General features: G+C 43.1%; 2 protein-coding genes and 1 pseudogene across 2 annotated transcripts; 1 reads left to right on the top strand and 2 right to left on the bottom strand.

Moving 5' to 3' along the window:
- The first annotated feature begins 3,000 nt into the window (after positions 1–3,000).
- Positions 3,001–4,178, top strand: LOC140896763 (olfactory receptor 6E1-like; annotated as a pseudogene).
- An 8,554-nt stretch (positions 4,179–12,732) lies between these two features.
- Positions 12,733–13,680, bottom strand: LOC140896762 (olfactory receptor 11A1-like). Its single transcript, XM_073308804.1, has one exon. The coding sequence runs from the start codon at positions 13,678–13,680 to the stop codon at positions 12,733–12,735; it is 948 nt and encodes a 315-aa protein (XP_073164905.1).
- Positions 13,681–23,532: 9,852 nt separating this feature from the next.
- Positions 23,533–24,540, bottom strand: LOC140896761 (olfactory receptor 6N1-like). The gene has a single exon (XM_073308803.1). The coding sequence runs from the start codon at positions 24,538–24,540 to the stop codon at positions 23,533–23,535; it is 1,008 nt and encodes a 335-aa protein (XP_073164904.1).
- Between the last annotated feature and the right edge of the window lie 252 nt (positions 24,541–24,792).

The raw sequence follows: 24,792 nt of genomic DNA, 5'->3' as shown, positions 1-24,792 counted from the left end.
AAGTTCCCCAACCTGTTAAGGCAGGTGCCGGTAATTCCAGCACAGTCAGCCTTGGACAAACCACACCTCTTGCCTGGGCCAATCAGAAGCTATTGTTTAGACATGTGGTAGAATTGCACCTCCCTGAACCAGTCATAGTGTGCTATGAGGCGTGGCTATAGACTGCTGGCCTATTTCATAATTGCCTCTCTGGAAACAAAGGAATGAAAGCCAAACATGGTACCTAACAAAAGTTTAAGTAGAAATTTGCCAGACTTTAAAAAGTTAGTGTTAGCTTGATTTTTAAAGTTTTGCCTAAAGGAAAACAGCTCTAAAAATGTATTCACTGTAAACACTAAAGAAAGCTTTAGAATTACACACTTCATGCAAAACACACACAGGTTAATTTAAAAGAGAAACCAGCTTCCATAAAACAGTTGATAACATTTTTACAAGACATGTGCAGGCTACTTTCCCCCCACTTTTCCCCCCCTAACTTTAAAAAAACCTAAATGCTGTTAAACCAAATCAAGTTTTAACAAACAAACTTTTAAAAGTTGAACATGAATTAAAAAAACAGTATTGGTCTTTTTTGACTGAGATGAAAAATCCTGTAACATAACAAAAAGACTAGTCTTTACAATCGAAACAATATTTTGTAAAGATTTAGCTAAAAAAATGTTTAATATCCATTACCCTATTCTTTCAAATAATAGCATTAGCTTAATTTTAAAGTGACACCTACAAAAAAAAAACACAACGCAATCAAACAAACATTTTTCTGCTTGTGAACTGTAAAGGAAGTTTTAGATGGCAGGGTAGAATATAAAAATCCTCAACTGAGGGGGTTTACAGTGACATTTTATTTAAAGCACAGAGGGAAATCTTACTATAGAGAACCCATATTTACATATGTGCTTCAATTAAAAAATAAAGTTGAAAAAGACAAAAGCCATGCATCAGCATGATGGAACGCTAGTAAGAAGAGAGAAATGAGCATGTGGTACAACTGAAGGAGCATGATTTCCCATGCTCCCTCCTGCTTTTTAAAAAATTAAAAACCAAAATGTCACCATCTGGAAGCGATCAGTTCAGGCTCTCTGCAAACTCAGGCAGAGGCCACTATATTGTTTACACCTTTTCAAGACTTTCTTCCCAACGATGATACACTGAACTGCTATCTGAATAATCACAAAGTAGAAATAACATAAGCCCCAAAGATTCAAAGCAACCTGAACTCTGGGTTTTCATTCTTTAATATATTTAGTAAGACCTAAAAAAAATCTGACCATTTCTAACATCTCCGTTCTGTGCTCAGGTATTCTACCGGTGATTTGAGTGAACACAGACCATCAGGAGAAGAAGAGGAAGAGAGAGAGGAAGAAGAAGAAGAAGATCTGAATGTTTTAATGTAATCTTCTCACTTTGCTTTTCAGTAGAGATGGACCCAGGAGGCAAAATCCAGATCCCAGTTTCCCCAGAATTCAGATTGGAGATTTTAATTCAGCCCCTTAACATGGAGGGACAGCAGTGTCTCCAAGGTTGCACTGAGACATGGAGTTGAGTGGGGATTGTTGAGACAAACTAGCTGCCATGTTTCAATATTAAACTTGTTCTGTCCTCCCCAAAGAGACACAGATCTGAGGTTTTCACGCAGCCCATCACGGAGAGAGGGGCTGCAAGGGTGTTTCAATCTGGAATTGGGGAGTTTCAAAACCAAGCAAATATTTTGACACGTTCCAGAAATCAGGATGTTGGGTTCTGGCTGATCTGCTGACATAAAGTAGCCAGAAAACACTTAAATCAATTCAAACACTTAATTTCCATTACTAGAGTGGAGCAGTCAGAATATACCAGTGAGACTGGCCCATGGTCCTAGAAACCAAACTGGGCTAAGATATTCATGAGGGACTAGTGATTTGGGGATCCCAACTTCAAATACCTTAAAAGTGCTTGATTTCCAGAGGTGAGGTCCCCAGAACTTTCAGAAAATCCAGTATCTATCTATCTATCTATCTATCTATCTATCTATCTATCTATCCAACAGCAATGGTACATTATTATTATACCAGATGATGGAACCTGACCTGGTCATTCCTGTGGAAATATCCACTCTTTTAAAATTAAGGAAAAAATCTAAATATTAACTCATCATCTTACAGACATTCTCATTGTATGTCTTTGGAAGGTTCTGGCTGAGGGAATGTCAGCCATGGCTGGGAAGAAGAATGATTGGTGAGAGAAACCATATTGAACACAGTCTGTACCTTGCTAGATTAAGTTTTAGACTTTTGGATGCATGTTTTCACTTTTATTTCCTGGTAACCCTTTCTAACTTTACCTTTTCTTCTTGAATTCACTTAAAATCCCATCTTTTTTTTTAATGAACTTGTTTCACTGTTTCTATAAGCCAATTCCGTGCTATGCTTAAATAGAAGGGTGCATTTACCCCAGTTATGTTAATAAGCTGTGATGTGCTTTTGTGTCTTTAGTGAAACAAATACACCTTATTATTTCTCCAAATGGCCCAGGAGAGGGCTGGGAACTTCAGGGCACATGGTTTTGGGAAAATTCAGGCCTGGGGTCACCTTGCTGGGTGTAACCATGGCTGGTGGAAGCCGGAGTGGGGCTGTAGACAGGCTGCAGGATCAGAGCTGCTGAACCAGGGCTGTCTAAGCACAGACACTCATGTTGTGACCTGCATACTGGTCGGCTGGTTGTGAGCATCCCAGGCTGGGAGCTACAGCAGCAAAGCATTGTGAGGCACCTAGGTGGCAGGGTAAGTAGTGACACAACCCCTCATTGGTCCATATTGCTCCCCCCCATACCTCACAACTGGAAGTAAATTACATTATCCCATTTTTTTAGATTGAGGAGAAACTGCGTCACAGAGATTTCAAAGTCTCACAGTGTCCGGGGCCCATATTCCAGCCCCTCTCCCCATGTGTATTATCTCAAAGTTTAGTCCAGCTGATGTTGATGGCTCTCTCTCCCTTCTTTCCTGGAAGACAACAAGGTATGATGCTGGCCAACCAGAGCTCCGTGAGAGAATTTGTCCTGCTGGGGTTCCCTCACCAGCATCACCTGGGCTTCCTGCTCTTCCTGGTGCACCTGATGATTTACCCCCTGGTGCCTGCTGGGAATGTGGTGATCATCGCCATCACCTGGGCTGACCACCGCCTCCGCACCCCCATGAACTTCTTCCCCAGGAGCTTCTCCTTCCTTGAGATCTGCTTCACCAGCATCATCGTCCCCAAGATGCTAGTCAATTTTCTCTCAGAGGACAAGACCATCTCCTTTGCCGGCTGCATCACCCAGGCCTTCTTCTACCTCTCCCTGGGAGTCTCTGAGTTCCTCCTCTTGGCAGCCATGTCTGTGGACTGCTACGTGGCCATCTACTACCCGCTGCACTACATGGCCATCATGAGCGGCAGGGTCTGCACCCTCATGGTACTTTCTTCCTGGTTTGGTGGCTTCTTCTTCATCATTGGCCTCATCGTGATGATCTCCTGGCTCTCCTTCTGTGGCTCCAAAATCCTCAACCATTTCTTCTGTGACCTGGGGCCCCTTGTCAGCCTCTCCTGTACCAACACACACCTGGTGGAGTCGATGGACTTTCTGGTAGCACCTGTTGTCCTGCTGGGGTCTCTTGCCATCACCGCGGTCCCCTATTCCTACATTGTCGCTACCATCATCTGTATCCCCTCAGCCAAAGAGTGATGTAAGGCCTTCTCCACCTGCTCCTCACACATTATCGTCCTGAGCGTCTTCTAAGGCAGCTGCATCTTCATGTATGTCCGTCCGAAGCAGCTTGATGGACTGGACATCACCAAAGGGGTGGCCATCCTCAACACGGTCATCACTCCCGTGCTCAACCCCTTCATCTACTCGCTGATGAACAAGCAGGTCATACAGGTCTTGAAGGACAGTCTGTGCTGGAAAAAATAGAGACTGCTCCATATGGGGAAAATAATGATTCTGGAGGGTTGGAAGGGGGTTTAATTAATACATTAAAATGTACTCAAAGTCTTTGGGATTCATGGGAGATTAGGGAGGTGCTTAATTAATAAACTGAAATGTGCTCCAGACTTTGGTATGCACTGGATTACAGGGAGCACTTAATTAATACACAGAAGTTCACCCGGAACTTCTGGATGTGCCTGAGAGTAGTTGTGGCTTCCAATTCCCAGCCAAGTTAGAAAATATTGGAGGAACAGTTCTACAGGAGGTGCCCACTAACACATCTTGAATTCTTCTGAAGGATTAGCAGTGCTTCCCTTTTCTATAATGTAGCCTGCTCTCTGGTCCTTGCCTTGCACCTGGTCAGCTCTGCTCCACTGGTCACTGGTGCAGAATTAGATAGACCCCACCAAGAAGTCCTCAACACCTGCACCCCAACCCTGCATCTTCATTTGAGATGGCCTAGGTGACCACCAGGGATAGCATAGCTCTGGTCCTGGTGGACAACCACCACATCATTGAATTGGCACTAATGGGTGAAGGAAAAACAACTCACTACTGTAATGGAATATGTGTAATCTTTAACCTTGCTTTTTATCCTGATTTTGCTAATATAGACCAGGTGTCCAGATCATAAGAACAGCCATACTGGGTTAGACCACAGGTCCATCTAGCCCAATATCCTGTCTTCCGATAGTGGCCAATGCCAGGTGCTTCATAGGGAATGAACAGAACAGGTAATCATCAAGTGAAAAGATCTCTAAACTAATGCAAGTGTTTACAAAAGTATGTTATAAAGAAAACTGGGTGATTGATGAGGGATATTTATTATTGCAGGTGGGTTCTGTCATGGAGGAAATAATGATCCACTGAAAGATGTTTTAACTCATTGAAAACCGTGGGTTGTCACAGCTGTTTGTAATTATGACCGGGTTAGCGATTCCTTTTCACTCACTGGTCAGCTAAACTGAGAACCATAAAAGAAATTCCATCAGCAATTAGAAAAACAGAACACAGGGTAAAATTAAACATGGGAAAAGGTTTTTCCCTCCAAAAAGGAGTTTCTTCATCTCATGCTGTATAAAAGACAGAGGGCCTGAAAATTGGGCTGGGTAGTGCGAAATGATGGCATCCCACTAGTTACAGAGGCGAGAGAGACACCAACAGGCCCAACGCTCTTTTCTGTATAGCACTGTGCTAATCTCTGATTGATAATCTTTGATTAAATACTTTCATTTGAGCCTATTTGACAATAACGAATCATTATTAAATTGAAACATGCAAAATGTGGCCATCCTAGAAAGGCTCCCTTATGCTATTATAAATGATGAGAAGTATAATTTTCATGTTATGAATGGCTCATTGTTTTCAAATTGTCAAAGTCATACTCTATTGTGTTTCTTTGCCTGTTGACCTTACATTTGGGCCATTAGCATTTAGAGAGTACCGTATTATTTGTGTGGAATAAATACACATAGAAGTGTTAAAGAAAGCCTTCAGAGAAGTGTCACACAATTTCATGTAACATATCTTCCATTAAGTGTTTTTTTTTGGTCTATTCATTAAAATTAGTTTAGATTAGGGTTGTTTTATCATTATTCCACATCCCTAGGTATCTATTCAGTCAGGGGTTCCTCAGTCCCAGAACCATTGGTCCCAGATCACAAAGGGGACAATATCACTATGGTTCTGGAGAAACCACAGCTGGAATATTATGCATAGGTGTGGGAAGTACAGGTGTGGGGGGTGCTGCAGCACCCCCAGGTTTTATGTGGGGTCCCGGCTGTCGGCGAGGCATGTGGGGTCCCAGCTGCTGGCCATGCCCCAGGGGTTCCACTCCGGGGCCTGCACACGGGGTCGTGGCTGCTGACCCCACTCCCTGCTGCGCCCGCAGGGTCCCCATATGCTGACCTACACACTCTCTGTGTGTCTCTCTCTCTCTAGTCCATTCTCTCTACTTATTCAATTCAAAGTGGAACATCTAGTAGCTCGCAGAAGCTACTAGATCACACACCCTGGTTCTCATGGGTGACTTTAATTTTCCTGATATCTGCTGGGAGAGCAGTACAGCGGTGCATAGACAATCCAGGAAGTTTTTGGAAAGCATAGGGAACAATTTCCTGGTGCAAGTGCTAGAGGAGCCAACTAGGGGGGGAGCTTTTCTTGAACTGCTGCTCACAAACCGGGAAGAATTAGTGGGGGAAGCAAAAGTGGATGGGAATCTGGGAGGCAGTGACCATGAGTTGGTTGAGTTCAGGATCCTGACACAGCGAAGAACGGTAAGCAGCAGGATACGGACCCTGGACTTCAGTGTCTGCACTTGGGACGGAAGAACCCAATGCACAGCTACAGACTAGGGACCGAATGGCTAGGCAGCAGTTCTGCGGAAAAGGACCTAGGGGTGACAGTGGACGAGAAGCTGGATATGAGTCAGCAGTGTGCCCTTGTTGCCAAGAAGGCCAATGGCATTTTGGGACGTATAAGTAGGGGCATAGCGAGCAGATCGAGGGACGTGATCATCCCCCTCTATTTGACGTTGGTGAGGCCTCATCTGGAGTACTGTGTCCAGTTTTGGGCCCCACACTACAAGAAGGATGTGGATAAATTGGAGAGAGTCCAGCGAAGGGCAATAAAAATGATTAGGGGTCTGGAACACATGACTTATGAGGAGAGGCTGAGGGAACTGGGATTGTTTAGTCTGCAGAAGAGAAGAATGAGGGGGGATTTAATAGCTGCTTTCAACTACCTGAGAGGTGGTTCCAGAAAGGATGGTTCTAGACTATTCTCAGTGGTAGAAGAGAACAGGACAAGGAGTAATGGTCTCAAGTTGCAGTAGGGGAGATTTAGGTTGGATATTAGGAAAAACTTTTTCACTAGGAGGGTGGTGAAACACTGGAATGCGTTACCTAGGGAGGTGGTAGAATCTCCTTCCTTAGAAGTTTTTAAGGTCAGGCTTGACAAAGCCCTGGCTGGGATGATTTAATGGGGGATTGGTCCTGCTTTAAGCAGGGGGTTGGACTAGATGACCTCCTGAGGTCCCTTCCAACCCTGATATTCTATGATTCTATGATCTTCAAGAGCAGAGATTGATGGAGGTGTATAATAGTATATCTCACAGTCTGGCGGTAAGGCACTCAGCTGTGAGGTGGCCAGTCCTTGCTGCTGCCAATAATGCAAAGTACATGTCCTGTTCATGACTTCAGCATTAGAATAAGTCCCAAAAAGAAAAATCACTTCAAAATGAAAGCTTCAAATGTGCCATTTTGATAATATCTGAACATACTGTTTATCAAAATACTTCATTACATTTTTTTCCAAAGTAAAATTTTATGGAAATCGACATTTTCCCATGGAAAGTTCAGATTTCCATTAAACACCATGTTCCGGGAGGAAAGAACATTCAAAAACTGTTGACCAGCACTAATTATTATTTTAAACTATCCTAAGATGATTCCCACCAAATTAGTTTAATTTAGCATCATCAGTTTTGTTTATTATGGGAGTAGTGAACAATGTATACATACAAGAGACTATCAGCATTTCAATTTTGTTCTGTATTTAATAATAACACCTCTTGGAATGGTTTCAGAGTAACAGCCGTGTTAGTCTGTATTCGCAAAAAGAAAAGGAGTACTTGTGGCACCTTAGAGACTAACCAATTTATTTGAGCATAAGCTTTCGTGAGCTACAGCTCACTTCATCGGATGCATACCGTGGAAACTGCAGCAGACTTTATATATACACAGAGAATATGAAACAATACCTCCTCCCACCCCACTGTCCTGCTGGTAATAGCTTATCTAAAGTGATCATCAGGTGGGCCATTTCCAGCACAAATCCAGGTTTTCTCACCCTCCACCCCCCACACAAATTCACTCTCCTGCTGGTGATAGCATGGGTACCCGCATGGCCCCACAGTATGCCAACATTTTTATGTCTGATTTAGAACAACGCTTCCTCAGCTCTCGTCCCCTAAAGCCCCTACTCTACTTGCGCTATATTGATGACATCTTCATCATCTGGACCCATGGAAAAGAAGCCCTTGAGGAATTCCACCATGATTTCAACAATTTCCATCCCACCACCAACCTCAGCCTGGTCCAGTCCACACAAGAGATCCACTTCCTGGACACTACAGTGCTAATAAACAATGGTCACATAAACACCACCCTATACCGGAAACCTACTGACCGCTATTCCTACCTGCATGCCTCCAGCTTTCACCCGGACCACACCACACGATCCATTGTCTACAGCCAAGCTCTGCGATACAACCGCATTTGCTCCAACCCCTCAGACAGAGACAAACACCTACAGGATCTCTGTCAAGCTTTCTTACAACTACAATACCCACCTGCAGAAGTAAAGAAACAGATTGATAGAGCCAGAAGAGTTCCCAGAAGTTACCTACTACAGGACAGGCCTAACAAAGAAAATAACAGAACGCCACTAGCCGTCACCTTCAGCCCCCAACTAAAACCCCTCCAACGCATTATTAAGGATCTACAACCTATCCTAAAGGATGACCCAGCACTCTCACAAATCTTGGGAGACAGGCCAGTCCTTGCCTACAGACAGCCCCGCAACCTGAAGCAAATACTCACCAACAACCACATACCACACAACAGAACCACTAACCCAGGAACTTATCCTTGCAACAAAGCCTGTTGCCAACTGTGTCCACATATCTATTCAGGAGACACCATCACAGGGCCTAATAACATCAGCCACACTATCAGAGGCTCGTTCACCTGCACATCCACCAATGTGATATATGCCTTCATGTGACAACAATGCCCCTCTGCCATGTACATTGGTCAAACTGGACAGTCTCTACGTAAAAGAATAAATGGACACAAATCAGATGTCAAGAATTATAACATTCATAAACCAGTCGGAGAACACTTCAATCTCTCTGGTCACGCAATCACAGACATGAAGGTCGCTATCTTAAAACAAAAAAACTTCAAATCCAGACTCCAGCAAGAAACTGCTGAATTGGAATTCATTTGCAAATTGGATACTATTAATTTAGGCTTAAATAGAGACTGGGAGTGGCTAAGTCATTATGCAAGGTAGCCTGTGTCCTCTTGTTTTTTCCTACCCCCCCCCAGATGTTCTGGTTTAACTTGGATTTAAACTTGGAGAGTGGTCAGTTTGGATGAGCTATTACCAGCAGGAGAGTGAGTTTGTGTGTGTATGGGGGTGGGGGGATGTGAGAAAACCTGGATTTGTGCAGAAAATAGCCCAACTTGATTGTCATGCACATTGTGTAAAGAGTTGTCACTTTGGATGGGCTATCACCAGCAGGAGAGTGAATTTGTGTGTGGGGGGGTGGAGGGTGAGAAAACCTGGATTTGTGCTGGAAATGGCCCACCTGGTGATCACTTTAGATAAGCTATTACCAGCAGGACAGTGGGGTGGGAGGAGGTATTGTTTCATATTCTCTGTGTATATATAAAGTCTGCTGCAGTTTCCACGGTATGCATCCGATGAAGTGAGCTGTAGCTCACGAAAGCTTATGCTCAAATAAATTGGTTAGTCTCTAAGGTGCCACAAGTACTCCTTTTCTTTTTACCTCTTGGAATGGATTCCACGCACTCCTCCCTTGTTGGGACACCTACTGTATCTTTGGAGATTACCACCAAACTTTGGTGATTCAGCTGATCAAATTTAGGTTCCATCTTGATTCCCCTCAACCTGGTACCACCACCAAATGGAATTAGCCAAATGGTCATCGAGAAGGGACTCAGGAGGTGATGCTGCCGGGCACAAGATGTTCTGTTGATTCCAGTTGCACTGAGCAGCTCAAAGAGAGAGAGCTGATACAATAAGCCACCCTTCCCCACCCCCACCCTCTGCTGCCCCATGGTGCCCATTATACAGTATAGCCGCCCCTTCCCCACCCTCACCCTCTGCTGCTCCTAGTGCTCATTATACAGTATAGCCGCCCTTTCCCCACCCCCACCCTCTGCTGTCCCCTGGTGCCCATTATACAGTATAGCTGCCCCTTCCCCGCCCCCACCCTCTGCTGCCCCCTAGTGCCCATTATACAGTATAGCCGCCCCTTCCCCACCCCACCCTCTGCTGCCCCCTAGTGCCCATTATACAGTACAGCCGCCCCTTCCCCGCCCCCACCCTCTGCTGCTCCTAGTGCCCATTATACAGTATAGCCGCCCCCTTCCCACTCCTCATCCCCTAGTGCCCATTACACAGCATAACAACCTTTTCCACATCCTTTCTCCTCTGCTGCCATCTGGTAGGCATTATATGGTCATTTTGTCATCAGTTGCCTTTTTGCCATCCAGTGGCTATTACAGTGAATAGATTCATATATTCCAGGCCAGCAGGGACCATTGTGATCATCTAGTCTGGTCTCCTGTATCACACAGGCCATAGAATTTCCCCAACATAATTCTTATAGTAGATATTCTACAAAAACATCCAAACTTGAGTTGTCAGTGATGGAGAATCCACCACAAAGTTGGTAAATTGTTCCAATGGTTAATTTCTCTCACTGTTAAAAATATATTCCAGCCATTGGTTCATGTTAGACCTTTCTCTGCTAGACTGAAGAGCCCATTATTACATATTTGTTCCCCATGTAGATACTTATAGAATGTGATCAAGTCATCCCTTAATCGTCTCTTTGTTAAGCTAAATAGATTAAGCTCCTTAAGTCTAGCATTATGTCATGTTTTCTAATTTTTTTATTATAATGACGTGTCTCTGAGCCCTGTGCAGTTTATCATCATATTTCTTGAATACTGAGCACCAGAACTGGACACAGGATTCCAGTAGTAGGTTGCACCAGTGCCAAATTTAGAGATAAAATAACTTCTTTGCTCCTACTCGAGATTTCCCTGTTTATTCATCCCAGGATCGCTATAGCTCTTTTGGCCACAGCATGCTACTGGGAGCTAAAGTCCAGTTGATTATCCACCATGACCCCCAAAATCTTTTTCAGAATCACTGCTTCTCAGGATAGAATCCCCCATCCTGTAAGTATGGCCTGCATTCTTTGTTCCTAGATGGATACATTTGCTTTTAGCCACATTAAAACATATATCGTTTGCTTGTGTTCACTTTACCAAGCAATCCAGTTTGATCTGAATCAGTGACCTGTTCTCTTCATTATTTACCACTCCCCGAATTTTTGGATCATCTGCAAACTTTATTAGTGATGATTTTAAGTTTTCTTCCAGGTTATTGATAGTTAAATAGTGTAAGGCCAAGACCCTATCCCTGCAGAACCACTGCAGAAACAAACCCACACAACGGTAATTCCCCATTTACAATTACAATTTGAGACTTATCCATTGACAGTTTTTAATCCATTCAATATATGCCATGTTAATTTTATATCATTCTAGTTTCTTAATCAAAATGTTGTGCGACAACAGTCAAATGCCTTACAGAAATCTAAGTATATTACATCAACACTATTGCCTTTATCAACCAAATTTGTAATCTTATTAAAAAAGAGATATTAAGTTAGTTTGACAGGATCTATTTTCCATAAGACATGTTGATTGGCATTAATTACAATAGCCTCAGTTAATTCTTTATTAATCCAGTCCCATATCAGTCACTTCATTGTCTTCCCCAGGATCAATCTCAGGCCAACAGGCCTACAATTACTGAAGTCCCATTTACCCTTTTTAAAAATCTGCAGGATGTTAGCTTTCTTCCAGACCTTTGGAATTTCCCCAGTGCTCCAAGACTTATTGAAAATTACCCAGCTCTTTTAAAATTTTTGGATTCAAGTTATCAGGACCTGCTGGTATACAAATGTCTAACTTTAGTAGTGTCTCTTTAACATCCTCCAGAGATACTAGCGGAATGGAAAGAGCTGTATAATCCCATATGATGAGACCATATCATCAGCTTTTTCCCAAATACAGAACAGAAATATTTATTGAACGTCTGCCTTTTCTGCATAATTATTGATAATTCTACCATTTCCATCCAGTAATGAACACATATCATTGTCAGAATTATTTTTGTTCCTGACATATTCAAAAAATCCTTCTTATTGTTCTTATCTCTGCTGGCCAGAGATTTCTTCTCGTGTCCATTTGCTTCCCTTATCACTTTTCTACAATTCCTAACTTCTGAATAAAAACCTATTTTTAATCCTTACCTTCTGTTTGCAAGTTCAGTATATTTTGTGCAGTAGAAGGCATAGGAGTTCAAAGAATAAGTTCTGGGTGGCATAATCGTGGAAGGTGGAAGAACTGTCTAGTATATAAGTCATTGGTCATGAGCACTGGGGATCTGATTACAATTACTGGCTCAACCACAGTTTTTCTGTGGCAACTGTTCTGCTGTAAATTGGGATAGTAAATTTGAAATACTTCCCTACCTCAGTAACCAACCGTCCTTTTGACCTAGATTAAGGAAAGTTGGGTTGGTAGCCAGGAGGTGACAGAGAGGTGCAAATAAGTCTGTGATTTTCATAGCATATATTATTGAGCAATGCCTCATAACTCCCTTAGAATCATTTGAGAATTCCAGACTAAACTCTTATTTTACTTTATATTCTCACTTTGGTTGGGTGCAGGGAATTAGCTAAAATATGCTTTCCCATGATCAGTAAGTAAAACACAGTTCAGTTTTATTCTGAATGTAAAGATCCTAGTATTGATGGATATTACACTATAAAATCTTTGCTCCTCCTCACATGTTATAAGCTCACACTACCAAAGACCTACCGAGAAATAAGCACTGCCCAGAACCTGAGTATTAAACAGTGCATCAGCTCTGCTCATCACCTTTCAGTCTTAAAAAAAATCAGTTGGGAATTCTTATAAAATCTGCACATTTACAGACAATTTTTCTCAGTGCCTCCATCACCTTTTTGTTCCTCAGGCTGTATATGAAGGGATTGGTCATAGGGGTCAGGATTGTGTAGAAGACAGAGAACACTTTGTTGAGGTCTCTCAGCGTATTGGTTTTGGGCAGCAGATACACAATCATTAGGGTCCCGTAGAACACTGTCACAACAATGAGATGCGAGGAGCAGGTGGAAAATGTCTTTTGCCTGCCGGTGGTGGAAGGGATGGTCAGGATAGTGGAGATGATACAAACGTAGGACACCACTGTTAATGCGAATGGAGGCAGGGTGAATAGAACAACCAGGATTGTAATGACAAGCTCTATCAGGTAGGTGTCAGTACAGCAGAGATTGATTATTTGTGTGGATTCACAGAAGAAATGATCAATTTCATTGGGGCCACAAAAATGTAGTTGTAACATAAGGCATGTTATGATGGCAATAGCCAGACATCCATTTATCCATGACCCAGCTGCTAGCTGGCAGCAGAATCTGCCATTCATAAGTGTTGCATAGTGCAGAGGTTTGCATATCGCTAGATACCGATCGTAAGACATCACTGCTAGGAGGTAGCACTCGGTAGCTGCAAAGAAACTGGCAAAATAAAATTGTGCAATACAGCCACTGACAGAGATGGTCAGGGGACCAGCCAGCATCCTGGGCAGGATGGTGGAGGCGTAGCAGATTTCCAAGCAGGACAAGTTCCCCAGGAAGAAGTACATGGGGGTGTGAAGGTGCTGATCAGCCACAACTAGCACCACGATGAGGATGTTCCCTGCCAAAGTCACAATGTATATTATGAGGAACAGCAGGAAGAGAAGGATCTGCAGTTGTGGAATATTCCCAAACCCGAGGAAGATGAACTGTGTGACAGCTGTTTCATTTCCCCATTCTCTGTTACCCATGGCATGTGTCTAGGGGAAAAAGAAAGAAGACAGAAATAGCTCTTGAATTTGATCAGACAAAACAGATTTAAATTTTACTCCATCCTATTGTGCCATACAGGTGGGACACTGAAGTTGATGGTTCAATAATAGAGATTGCATTTTGACTCAATTTACAAAAAGAGTATTGATAGGCTTTCCTCAGCAGGTTTAACAACCTGTCATCCTCTCTCAGCTCAGACAAGGGACTCATTACGATGGTCAAGGGTCTGAGTACTGGACGGCTATCTAGACTCACAGACAGAATTTGGTTTGTGTAGCCTCATATTTCATCTCCTGACATACTAAACCAGGACAAATTTTGTCCAAATGTGGGAGATCATTTCTGAGAAGTGTTTGAAACCACAAGTCTAGGCTTGGTGGTCAGATTAGGTGAGGCTATATCTTACTGTCCTTCAGATCTATGAATCTATCAGTTTATCTCTATGGTTATTTCACATTATTACCAAGTTCTAAAATACAAATATCTCCCAGTGGACAATGTATTAGTATTATGACAATGCTAATAATGGTTGAAAACACTTTTCATTGTGTGAGTTGGAAAAGCTGAAAATGTGATTAAATTCTACACAGTCCACAGCTGACAATCCACTCTCTAACATAAATATATCACATATTCAGGCTGTGATTTTCATAGCACGCTAAGCAAATTAGATACCCAACAAGTTGGCCACCATAGTCCTAGAGATGGCTGGGAATTTTTCAGTGAAATGTGTTGTTGTTGAAATCAAAACTTCCCATCAAAATGTACCAGCTTCAACTTTCAAGTACATAAAAGGTTGTTACAAGAAGGAGGAAGAAAAATTGTTCTTCTTATCCTCTGAGGATAGGACAAGAAGCAATGGGCTTACATTGCAGCAAGGGAGGTTTAGGCTGAACATTAGGGAAAACTTCCTAACTGTTAGGGTGGTTATGTACTGGAATAAATTTCCCAGGGAGGTTGTGGAATCTCTATCATTGGAAACTTTTAAGATAAGGTTAGACAAACATGTCAGGGATGGTCTAGATAATACTTAGTCCTGCCATGAGTGCAGGGGACTGGACTAGATGACCTCTCGAGATGCCTTCCAGTCCTATGATCCTACCCAAAATGATTTATTTTTACTGATTGTTTTGGCCCTGCCAATGAACCAGAAAATCAGTTATTTGCTTAGCTCTAGTCTCCCGTTGTTAAAGGCTGCTATAAACACTGCCTGGTGTTGCTATGGGATGATGGTATGGCTCAGGGGTGCTCTGTGCCTCAGACCATGCTCTTCTCTCCAAGTGACAGGCCTACACTGGAACTCCTCTCAAAGTGGAACCCTGTGGGCCATCCAATTTTAGACTAGGTCACCAGGCTACAGCACCCCTTGTTTCACCAGCGGGTGTTTACCTCCAGTGGCCCTAGCTGGATTTGGCACTGCTATGGAATCCTCTCTGGGAACTTGCGATCAACGTGAAGTTGTATTGACTCAGGCTACTATGACTGATTGGTTCATAGAAATGTGACAAAGAGGGAAAAGCGATACAAGCAATAAAAGCCTAGGTGCATATTGTTTTAAGGAACAGTGTGAAAATCGGCAGAAGTAAAACAGAGTATATGGGCTATAGATTCAATGATACCATGTAAGAACACAACATAAGCCAGCCACCCATTACCAAATGTACTGAAGTTCAAGTACCTACTTTTGATCGTGCAGGATAATGATGAACTAAACGATGAACTTATAAGCAGAATGGGAAAGACATGGTCATGGACTAAATAGAGAGAAGTGAGTGGAGCAATCTGTGACAGGAGAATGCCTATCAAATTGAAAAACAAGATATACAAGACATTAATAAGTCCTACGCTTTTGTATGGCTCTGAATGATGGGGACTGAAGAAAAGACCGGGCAGATCTCAAATACAGCAGAAATGAAAATATTAAGATGGATGCTTGGAGTCACAAGGGTGGACCATGATCACAAGTGTGAAGGTGGTACCTATTATAGAAAAGCTGAGGGAATCCCACCTTAGATGGTTAATGAGTGTGAAGAGAAGATTGGAAGAATATGTGGGAAAAAATAGGGTGTCAAACTTACAAGTGGAGGGCAAGAGATGGGTTGGAAGACCCAAAACTAGATGGATGAATGTCATAGAAAAGGATCTGATTAGATGAGTTTCCAAGGAACTGGTTCAAGGGAGATTGGAATGGAGAAGAAGAACTCAAAGAGCCCAGCCCATTTAGATGGAATTAAGGCTAGAAGAAGATGCATATTGTCTTAATTAAATGTAGTCTTTCCTTGACAGTTTAAGCATGTTTCACTTAACCCAGAAACACCTTCAAGCACTGGGGCTAGATGAGACAGGTTGCCCCCTGCAACCACAGCCTCTCAGCCAGTCTGACACGCCAGCCAATGCCTCGCTACCCCCTTATTCACAGATGCATAGATTCTAAGGTGAAAAGGGACCATTGTGATCATCTGTCCTGCTGTATAACACAGGCCTTGGGACTTCCCTGAATCAGTTCATGTTTGAACTAGAGGAGACCTTTTAAAGAAACATCCAATCCTGATTTAAAAGTTGTCAGTGATGGAGAAGCCACCCCAGCCCTAGGTCAGCTGTACCAATAGATAATTACCTTTGCATAATTGCATAAAAATGTATACCTTTTTCCAGCCTGAATTTGTCTAGCTTTCACTTTCAGTCATTGGATCTTGTAACACCTTGGTCTGTTAGATAATTTCTAGAGAAGATCTGCTAGATTGTCAGCTAAATTTCTGTTCCCCATGGAGGTCTGTAGCAGGCCGTGGACTCACCACTGCAACTCCTCCTGCTAGTTGTCTTGGGAATTAGCTCTTGTGCAGCCCGAACCACCCTCTGCAGGTCTCACCTGCCTTAGGCCTCCATGTCCCTCCCAGACCCCAGTGCCCCTTACCCTGCGGTTCTGTGGGCCCACCCTCCCCACATGCTGGGTCTCCCCTCCTAGGGGAACCCAAACCCTCTAAACCTACCTTGCCTCAGTGGCTACTGCCAGTCGTCATCTAGTCCCCTCTCAATGGTGCAAACTGCTGTAATGGCCACTCATAATTGGCAAGGGGGTTGGACCAGTTGCCTCTGCCTATCCCCGGGCTGCCCCTCTGCAGCCCCAATACCTTCTTCGGCCTTAACCAAGGCCTCAGCCTGTGGAGTTGCCAGGCTGGAGCTCCCCAGCTCCTTTGCCCTTCCCCAGCAATGCTCAGCCTCAGGTACCCTTGCTCCTTCAGACAGCTAGGCTCTTCTCTCTCCAGAGAGACAGCGAGAGTCTGACCCTACTCCGCCCTCAGCCCTTTTATCAGGGCCACCTGTGGTCTGATTGGTGAAGCAGCCACAGCTGCAGCAACACCCAATTAGCCTACCTTTTTCAGGAGCAGGGCAACTGCCCTGCTACAAGGTCCTTATAGCTTGTGACCCTTTCACCTTCTCTGTTAAGCTAAATCAATTGAGCTTCTGCAGTCTCACACTCTATGAGCTTGTCTACACAACGGGGACTACAGAGGCACAGTTGTGGCACTGTAGCTATGCCGTGCTAACCCTGTACTGTAGCTGCAGCCTGCTGCAATGGGAAAGAGTTTTGCACCCCAGAGCAATGTATCGGGCCCCACACTACAAGAAGGATGTGGAAAAATTGGACAGAGTCCAGCGGAGGGCAACAAAAATTATTAGGGGACTGGAACACATGACTTATGAGGAGAGGCTGAGGGAACTGGGATTGTTTAGTCTGCAGAAGAGAAGATTGAGGGGGGATTTGATAGCTGCTTTCAACTACCTGAAAGGGGGTTCCAAAGAGGATGGTTCTAGACTGTTCTCAGTGGTAGCAGATGACAGAACAAGGAGTAATGGTCTCAAGTTGCAGTGGGGGAGATTTAGGTTGGATATTAGGAAAAACTTTTTCACTATGAGGGTGGTGAAACACTGGAATGGGTTCCCTAGGGAGGTGGTGGAATCTCCTTCCCTAGAAGTTTTTAAGGTCAGGCTTGACAAAGCCCTGGCTGGGATGATTTAGTCGGGGATCGGTCCTGCTTTGAGCAGGGGGTTGGACTAGATGACTTCCTGAGGTCCCTCCCAACCCTGGTATTCTATGATTCTATGATCTATGTCAATCTAAACTTTAAGTGTAAGGTAGGTCTAAGGCCAATTTTCTAATCCTTAATCATTCTCTTGGCTCCCTCCGAACCCGCTCCAATTTCTCGGCATCCTTCTTGAATTGTGGACACCAAAACTGGATGATTAGCAGTTGCAGCACTGTCAAATACAGATTATATTCTTCCTTCTCCCACTTGAGATTCTCCTGCTTATACAACTGAGGATCGGATCAACCCTTTGATCACAGGCTGTCTTTTTATCCACTACAAAGCTCCTGCCAGCAGATCCCCTCTAGATTTGGAGAATGGCTCCTTGCCCCTCCTGACTGGTTGCTTGACCTTGGCTTGAGAGAGGAGTCAGGCAGCCTTCCGGTGTATGCTCATATATTACACTCCGCCCGTACCCTGTAATACTTTAGCTCTATCCCTTATATTTTCTCATTATACTAAAAGCCCCATTGGGTTGTGGGAAATGCAACACACAGAGTCTGTGTTCATTGTTTACACATATTAATAAGGATCCCTTTGTTCACCTATATTAGTGTAAGATATAAGAGTATCAAAAAGTTAAACCCAAAATTCTATCTCAGGTTGACAAACGAGCCTATATACTAACAAAACGTCATAGCAATCTGGGATTGGATGCTCACCTGTAACCACAGGATAGCTCAAGCTTGACTCAATGAGCTCTTATTTCTTAGGGTTTGGTGTCCCGCACTCTGGTTCCAGAGCTGAAATTCTTGTCAATCCTCCTTCTTTAGGAACTTGATTTTCTCAGTAAAGAGACCTCCATCTCTCTTTAGTGTCTCTGATGGTGTTGGTCTTGCTTTGAAGAGGGGATTGGACTAGATGACCTTCTGAGGTCTCTTCCAATCCTAATATTCTATGATCTATTGTCTATGATATTCTATGATCTCTGAAGGGAGGAGTATATTTGGAAATATACTTCTCCCGCTCTATTTACAAAGAACAGATTTGTGTCCTCTGGTGATGCCTTCACGCTTTTTAAATAAGACCCTCCTGTATCCTAGCTCCCTGTTGATTAATTTTGGTCTTCCAAAGCTTTGTTGCTAACAATGCCCAGTGTGACTTATTGAAGCTATATTTATTTATTTATTTAAGTATAATGATCCCAATGGGAAAACATTTCAGATAATGATGAAATGCTAGTTTACATTTTTTGGAAGACACTTGTCTCAGGTGATGGGCTGTTACAGTGCACTATCCCTTTATTAATGTTCAATAACCTTGGCCATCTAGTGGGCATTTCAGAACATAGCTACTCATTTCTCATCGAGTGGACCTTTTGCCACATAATTGCCCCTTTCTTATTATTTTATCTTCTACTGAAATCTATTGGTCAATATTCAATATAGCTGACTCTTTCTCATGTCTTCCACTCTGCTGCCACCTAATGTAGATTATGCAGCATAACAGCATTCATCTTTACCCTCTGCTCTCTCTAGTGATTATTTTTTGCTACATTGGTCTCTTTCCTACCCTTGGCTCCCTTCTGCCACCTGGTCAATGCACAGTATAACAGCCCAGTTCCCACCCCTAACATGCTACTATCCAGAGGGCAATGCATAGCATGGAGGTACACATCTTTCCTGGCCACTTACACTGATGCCCTCTAGTCTCTGTTGTAAAGCTTTACTTCTCTTTTTACTTTCCTCTGATGGCCATTTGACTGTAACTTCCTCTTTCTTGCCTCTTCCTGTATTAGCAAACAGTGAACATTCAACTATCCATCCAGATATAGCCACAGCCTGAGAACTTAAAAGTGCCGAAGACTACCCAGAACTCAGGCAGGTAATGGATAACATACCCCAACAAGGCCTGAAATCACAAGAACCACTATGGAGCACACGTGACCACCCCGCATTTCTGTATACGGTCAGGGAATGGCAAAGTGTCTGGACCTCATCTACCCTTCCAAAGAAGCACGTAATTACAGACCCAAGAAGCTGCCCTCCTGGTTTCAACCTGTCATGCAGAATTTGGACCACATTGACCTGTGTCTAAACAAACCATAGAAGATGTGGCTACTTGATGCACAAGTGAAAAATTGAAGACACACCTATGTGCAACTGCAGTGAGAACTGCCAAACCATTGAACATACCACAACATAATGCCGCAAATACAGATTCCTAGGTGAATTGGGTGATTTCCACAACCTCATGGAGAAGGTCTTGAAATGGCTTCTGGTCCTCCACCTCCATCTGTAGAATGTTGCTTTGCAGATGCCATATGTGTGTGCGAGAGAGACGTCTCTTGCAACTCCTTTCTGATAATCATTTGGCAGGTAGCTTCCTCTTTCTTGCCCTTCCATTTAGGCTGCTCTCCACTGGCCATTGTACATCACTGCCACACCTTTCCCAATCCTGACACGCCTCTGCCCACCAGTGGTCTTAAAAAACACATCTGCGCCTTTCTCATGTCTTTCCTTCCACTGGGTATGCTCTATTCTGAATGATAGCCACCAGGAAGCAAATTGTACAACAGCACGATTACAGCAATAGTGGGTATCACAGCTGGTACAACAGCAGAGGCTCTTGGTCTTTGAGCAGTGGGTTTCCCCACAATCCAATGCATTTCCATGAATGTGGGGTCTGTTTCCAAGGGTACTGGCTAAATGTAGGCTACACTGAGTGACCCCCCAGTGGGCAGAAAGACTGAGATAGTCAATTGGGTCTAAGGGAGTTAGGTACCCAAACTCTCATAGGCCCCTAGGATAATCCCATTTCCAATGTTCAGGCCCTTCAATTCTTCTCACTGGTGGCCAGTTTCTCTGCCCCAGCCATGCCCTGATATTCCCCAGTGACTGGGCCAGCACTGCTGTGTTTGACATCACAAGAGTTCTGCGTATTGGGAGGTGGTCGCCACTTCCTTTAGCCACACCTTGCCTCACTCCAGAGGAGAGGTCTGCATGGATCAGTAGAGCTGTCCACAGCACCCAGGAAGAACTGGGAGACCATGCACTAAGAACCAACTTCACCAGCTTTGCACTTGTGGTAACCATTTTTGGGGACATTCATTGTACCAGCTCCCTCCCTTTGAATTGCTCTGTGCAGCTGGACTCAGCAAAGCAGCTTGTGCCTGGCAGCATTGCCTGCTGAGTCCCTTTTCGGTGACCGTTTGACATGCCTGGCCACAGGAATGGCCTTGGTTTTATGTATGCACCTCTGGTAGTGTCCCAGCAAAACCCCAGCTGGGTCTGGACTGTCTCCAATTTACCTGTGATCTGAGTCTGCATCTTTGTGTTGCCTAACCTCCTCACGACCCTGGGCCCTGTGAGCTTTCTTCTCTTGCCTTGCATGAGATGGTTACAGCTGGGCTTAGCCCAGATGACAGTGATATCAAGGCTGCTGGTGAAGAGTGTAGACTGGCTGTTTGCATCTACCATCGGTGAATGCAATGAAGGGTCATGCTTTGGTGGGGGCATGCAGCAAAGATGGTGAAAGGCTCAGGTTCATGGGTGTGGGAGATTTCTCCTGCTTATGTCCCTACATAAAGTCCAAACATATTTGTGTCTGTGAAACATGGCTTTTGTGTTACCTAAACAATTTTTGGTGGACAATTTTGGTCAATGTTTTACTTTCCTCTCTTTTTTTCAGGGAAATTAATGCTGATTTTGGTCTGCTGTTCTCAAAAACTAGAACAAAATCTGATTTTTCTTACCCTTGCTTTCCCCATTCCTCCCTTCTTTTCCAGTTAAAATAAAAAAGAAAGGAAACAAGAAAAATCTAATTTTGTTTAATTGAAAAACTGAAAAAGATTCCATGAAAAATATCCCAAATAGATAATTTCATTTGAAATTTTTTCATGGAAAATCCATAGAAATTTTGATTAGACTTAACTGTAGCCATTTGAAGATCTCTTCATGGTCAATTTTTTGCCAGCTTTTCTTCCCATCCGGGAATTCTGGTTTATTTTAATCCTTCCCTTTTCCTTTTCCACTTAAAAAAGAGAAAGGAAACAAGAAAAAGCCATTGTTGTTTAATTGAAAAATTGAAAAAAAGTCCATGAAAAATATCCCAAATACGTCATTTCATTTGAATTTTTTCATGGAATATTTTCAAAATGTATTTAGCCATACAAGATAAGATTTGCAGATCCGTGGTTAATGAAAATAAAGTCCGTTGTGTTAATCACTTTTATTTATTATTAAGAATCTGCTAACATAGAGAAATATTAAAGTACGACTGGTAAAATGCACAGAAATGATCCTTTGCTGTTAAGCATCCCTGACTTAGCACCTATCCCTTTATATCAACTTGGCTTGAAACATTCTCAGAATTATACAACTTCTTCTACCAAGGAGATTCACTATCTCAATTTATCACCACTACCAAGAAAAAGAAAATACAATTAGACTGTAAATATAAGGCTTAAAACTTAAACTGTTTTGAAAAATAGTAAAGAATGTCTGGTGAAAGTTTTGGAATAAGTGTCATTTTGCAGCTTTCAGAAAGAAGGGATTTTTCATGAATTTGAAACGTTTTGTGTTTTGCCACTTTTTTTTTTCATGTTATCACTGGAAATTAGGGAAAAAGAGGTGAAAAATGGGGAAGTGGAAGGCAAAGAAAAAGCAAATGCTGAAAAAAATAAAATCCCAAACCTGAAAACATACACACTTTAATTTTGGGGTGTCATGAAAATATTGGAAAAATAATAAATTATAAAATTTCTGTTTCAAAAAGAAAATTTTGTGTGGGGTCTGGGGGCAGGCATTCAAACCTGCTCAGCCAAAAAGAGAATGCATGTCAGAAATTCTCAGTGTATCATCACTTTGGTAACTGATCTTTCATTTGGCCTGAGATAGAGATGAAATAATGTGAAATCCAGCCCCTCTGAAGTCAAGAGGGGTATTTACCGTTGACGTCAATAAGGCTAAGACTTCATTTCATGGACCTTGTCAAAAATATAAAGGGAAGGGTAAACACCTTTAAAATCCCTCCTGGCCAGAGGAAAAACCCTCTCACCTGTAAAGCATTAAGAAGCTAGGATAACCTCGCTGGCACATGACCAAAATGACCAATGAGGAGACAAGATACTTTCAAAGCTGGAGGGGGGAGAAACAAAGGCTCTCCCTGTCTGTGTGTTGTTTTTGCCAGGAACAAAACAGGAATGGAGTCTTAGAACTTAGTAAGTAATCTAGCTAGATATGCGTTAGATTCTGCTTTGTTTAAATGGCTGATAAAATGAGCTGTGCTGAATGGAATGTAGATTCCTGTTTTTGTATTTTTTGTAACTTAAGGTTTTGCCTAGAGGGATTCTCTATGTTTTGAATCTGATTACCCTGTAAGGTATTTACCTCCTGATTTTACAGAGGTGATTCTTTTACTTTTTCTTCAATTAAAATTATTTTTTGAAGAACCTGATTGCTTTTTCTTTGTTCTTAAGATCCAAGGGTTTGGGTCTGTGGTCACCTATGCAAATTGGTGAGGATTTTTATCAAGCCTTCCCCAGGAAAGGGGGTGTAGGGTTTTGGGGGGAAAGATGTTTCCAAGAGGGCTCTTTCCCTGTTATATATTTGTTAGACGATTAGTGGTGGCAGCAATAAAGTCCAAGGGCAAAAGGTAACATAGTTTGTACCTTGGGGAAGTTTTAACCTATGTTGGTAAAAATAAGCTTAAGGGGTTTTTCATGCAGGTCCCCACATCTGTACCCTAGAGTTCAGAGTGGGGAAGGAACTTTGACAGATCTTGTGCCTATAACTCAGTAAATCAGCTCAGGTCATCTTGTTTTGTTTTCAGCCTAAAAGTACTGGCTAGGGATGCCTGAGTTCTTGAGAAAGCCACACATTTATGGATCAATCTGCTCAGGGCCTCCTTCACCTCCTTATTTCTCAGGCTGTAGATGAGGGGGTTGATCAGCGGGGTCAGGACAGAATAGAAGACAGAGAACATTTTGTTCAGGTCTCTCAATGTGTCGGATTTCGGTAGCATGTATACAATAATGATAGTCCCGTAGAACATTGTCACCACGATGAGGTGTGAGGAGCAAGTTGAAAAGGCCTTTTGTCTGCAGCCAGTGGAAGGGATTCTCAGGATGGTGATGATGATGTAAATATAAGACAACAGGGTTAAAAGAAATGGGAAGAGTGTGCAAAGAGATGCGAGGAGCAAATCCAACACCAAGATCAGGTTGGTGTCACTGCAGGACAGTTTTATTACTGGGGTGAAGTCACAGAAGAAATGGTCAATTTCACTGGGGCCGCAGAAGGTTAGTTGTGACATCAAGGATGATATGATGAGAGTGGCCAGACAGCCGCTTAGCCAAGATCCGGCTGCTAGCTGGAGGCAGAGCCTGCCATTCATAAGGGCTGCATAGTGCAAAGGTTTGCATACTGCTAAATACCGGTCATAAGACATAGCAGACAAGAGACTACATTCTGTAGCTGCCAGTGAAGCAAAGAAATAAAATTGTGCAATACACGTAGAGACAGAAATGGTCCTGTCCCCAGTCAAGAGACTGGCCAGCATCCTGGGCAGGATGGCTGAGCTGTAGCAAGTCTCCAAGCCGGACAAGTTACCCAGGAAGAAGTACATGGGGGTGTGAAGGTGCTGATCAGCCACAACGAGCACAACAATGAGCATGTTCCCAACCACTGTCACCATGTAGATCATTAGGAACAAAGGGAAGAGAAGGATCTGTAGTTCAGGGACCTTCCCGAATCCCAGGAGGACGAACTCCGTGATAGACGTTTTATTTCTCCAGCCTGTGTCTGCCATGGGGTGAACGTAGAGACAATTTAAAAAACCCTGCAGTATAATCACAAGAACAAAGTTAAAACAGGAGTCAAGTGTCAGCAATTAATCCCATAAATGTTCAAAAACTCATCTACCACTCATTGTTACCAGTTCATCTTTTGAATCCAAATCACAGAGGCAAATGCTGGCTATCTCATGTCAAGAAAACAAACCTTTATTACCACCCCATCTTATCAGATCATGAATCAGTGTAACAGCAGTCCATTTTGCTGG

The sequence above is a fragment of the Lepidochelys kempii genome, chromosome 13 (genome assembly GCF_965140265.1).
Source record: "Lepidochelys kempii isolate rLepKem1 chromosome 13, rLepKem1.hap2, whole genome shotgun sequence".
NCBI classification, from domain to species: Eukaryota; Metazoa; Chordata; order Testudines; family Cheloniidae; genus Lepidochelys; species Lepidochelys kempii.
The sequence above is the reverse complement of the archived record's forward strand: the minus strand, read 5'-3'. Positions and strand labels throughout refer to the sequence as shown.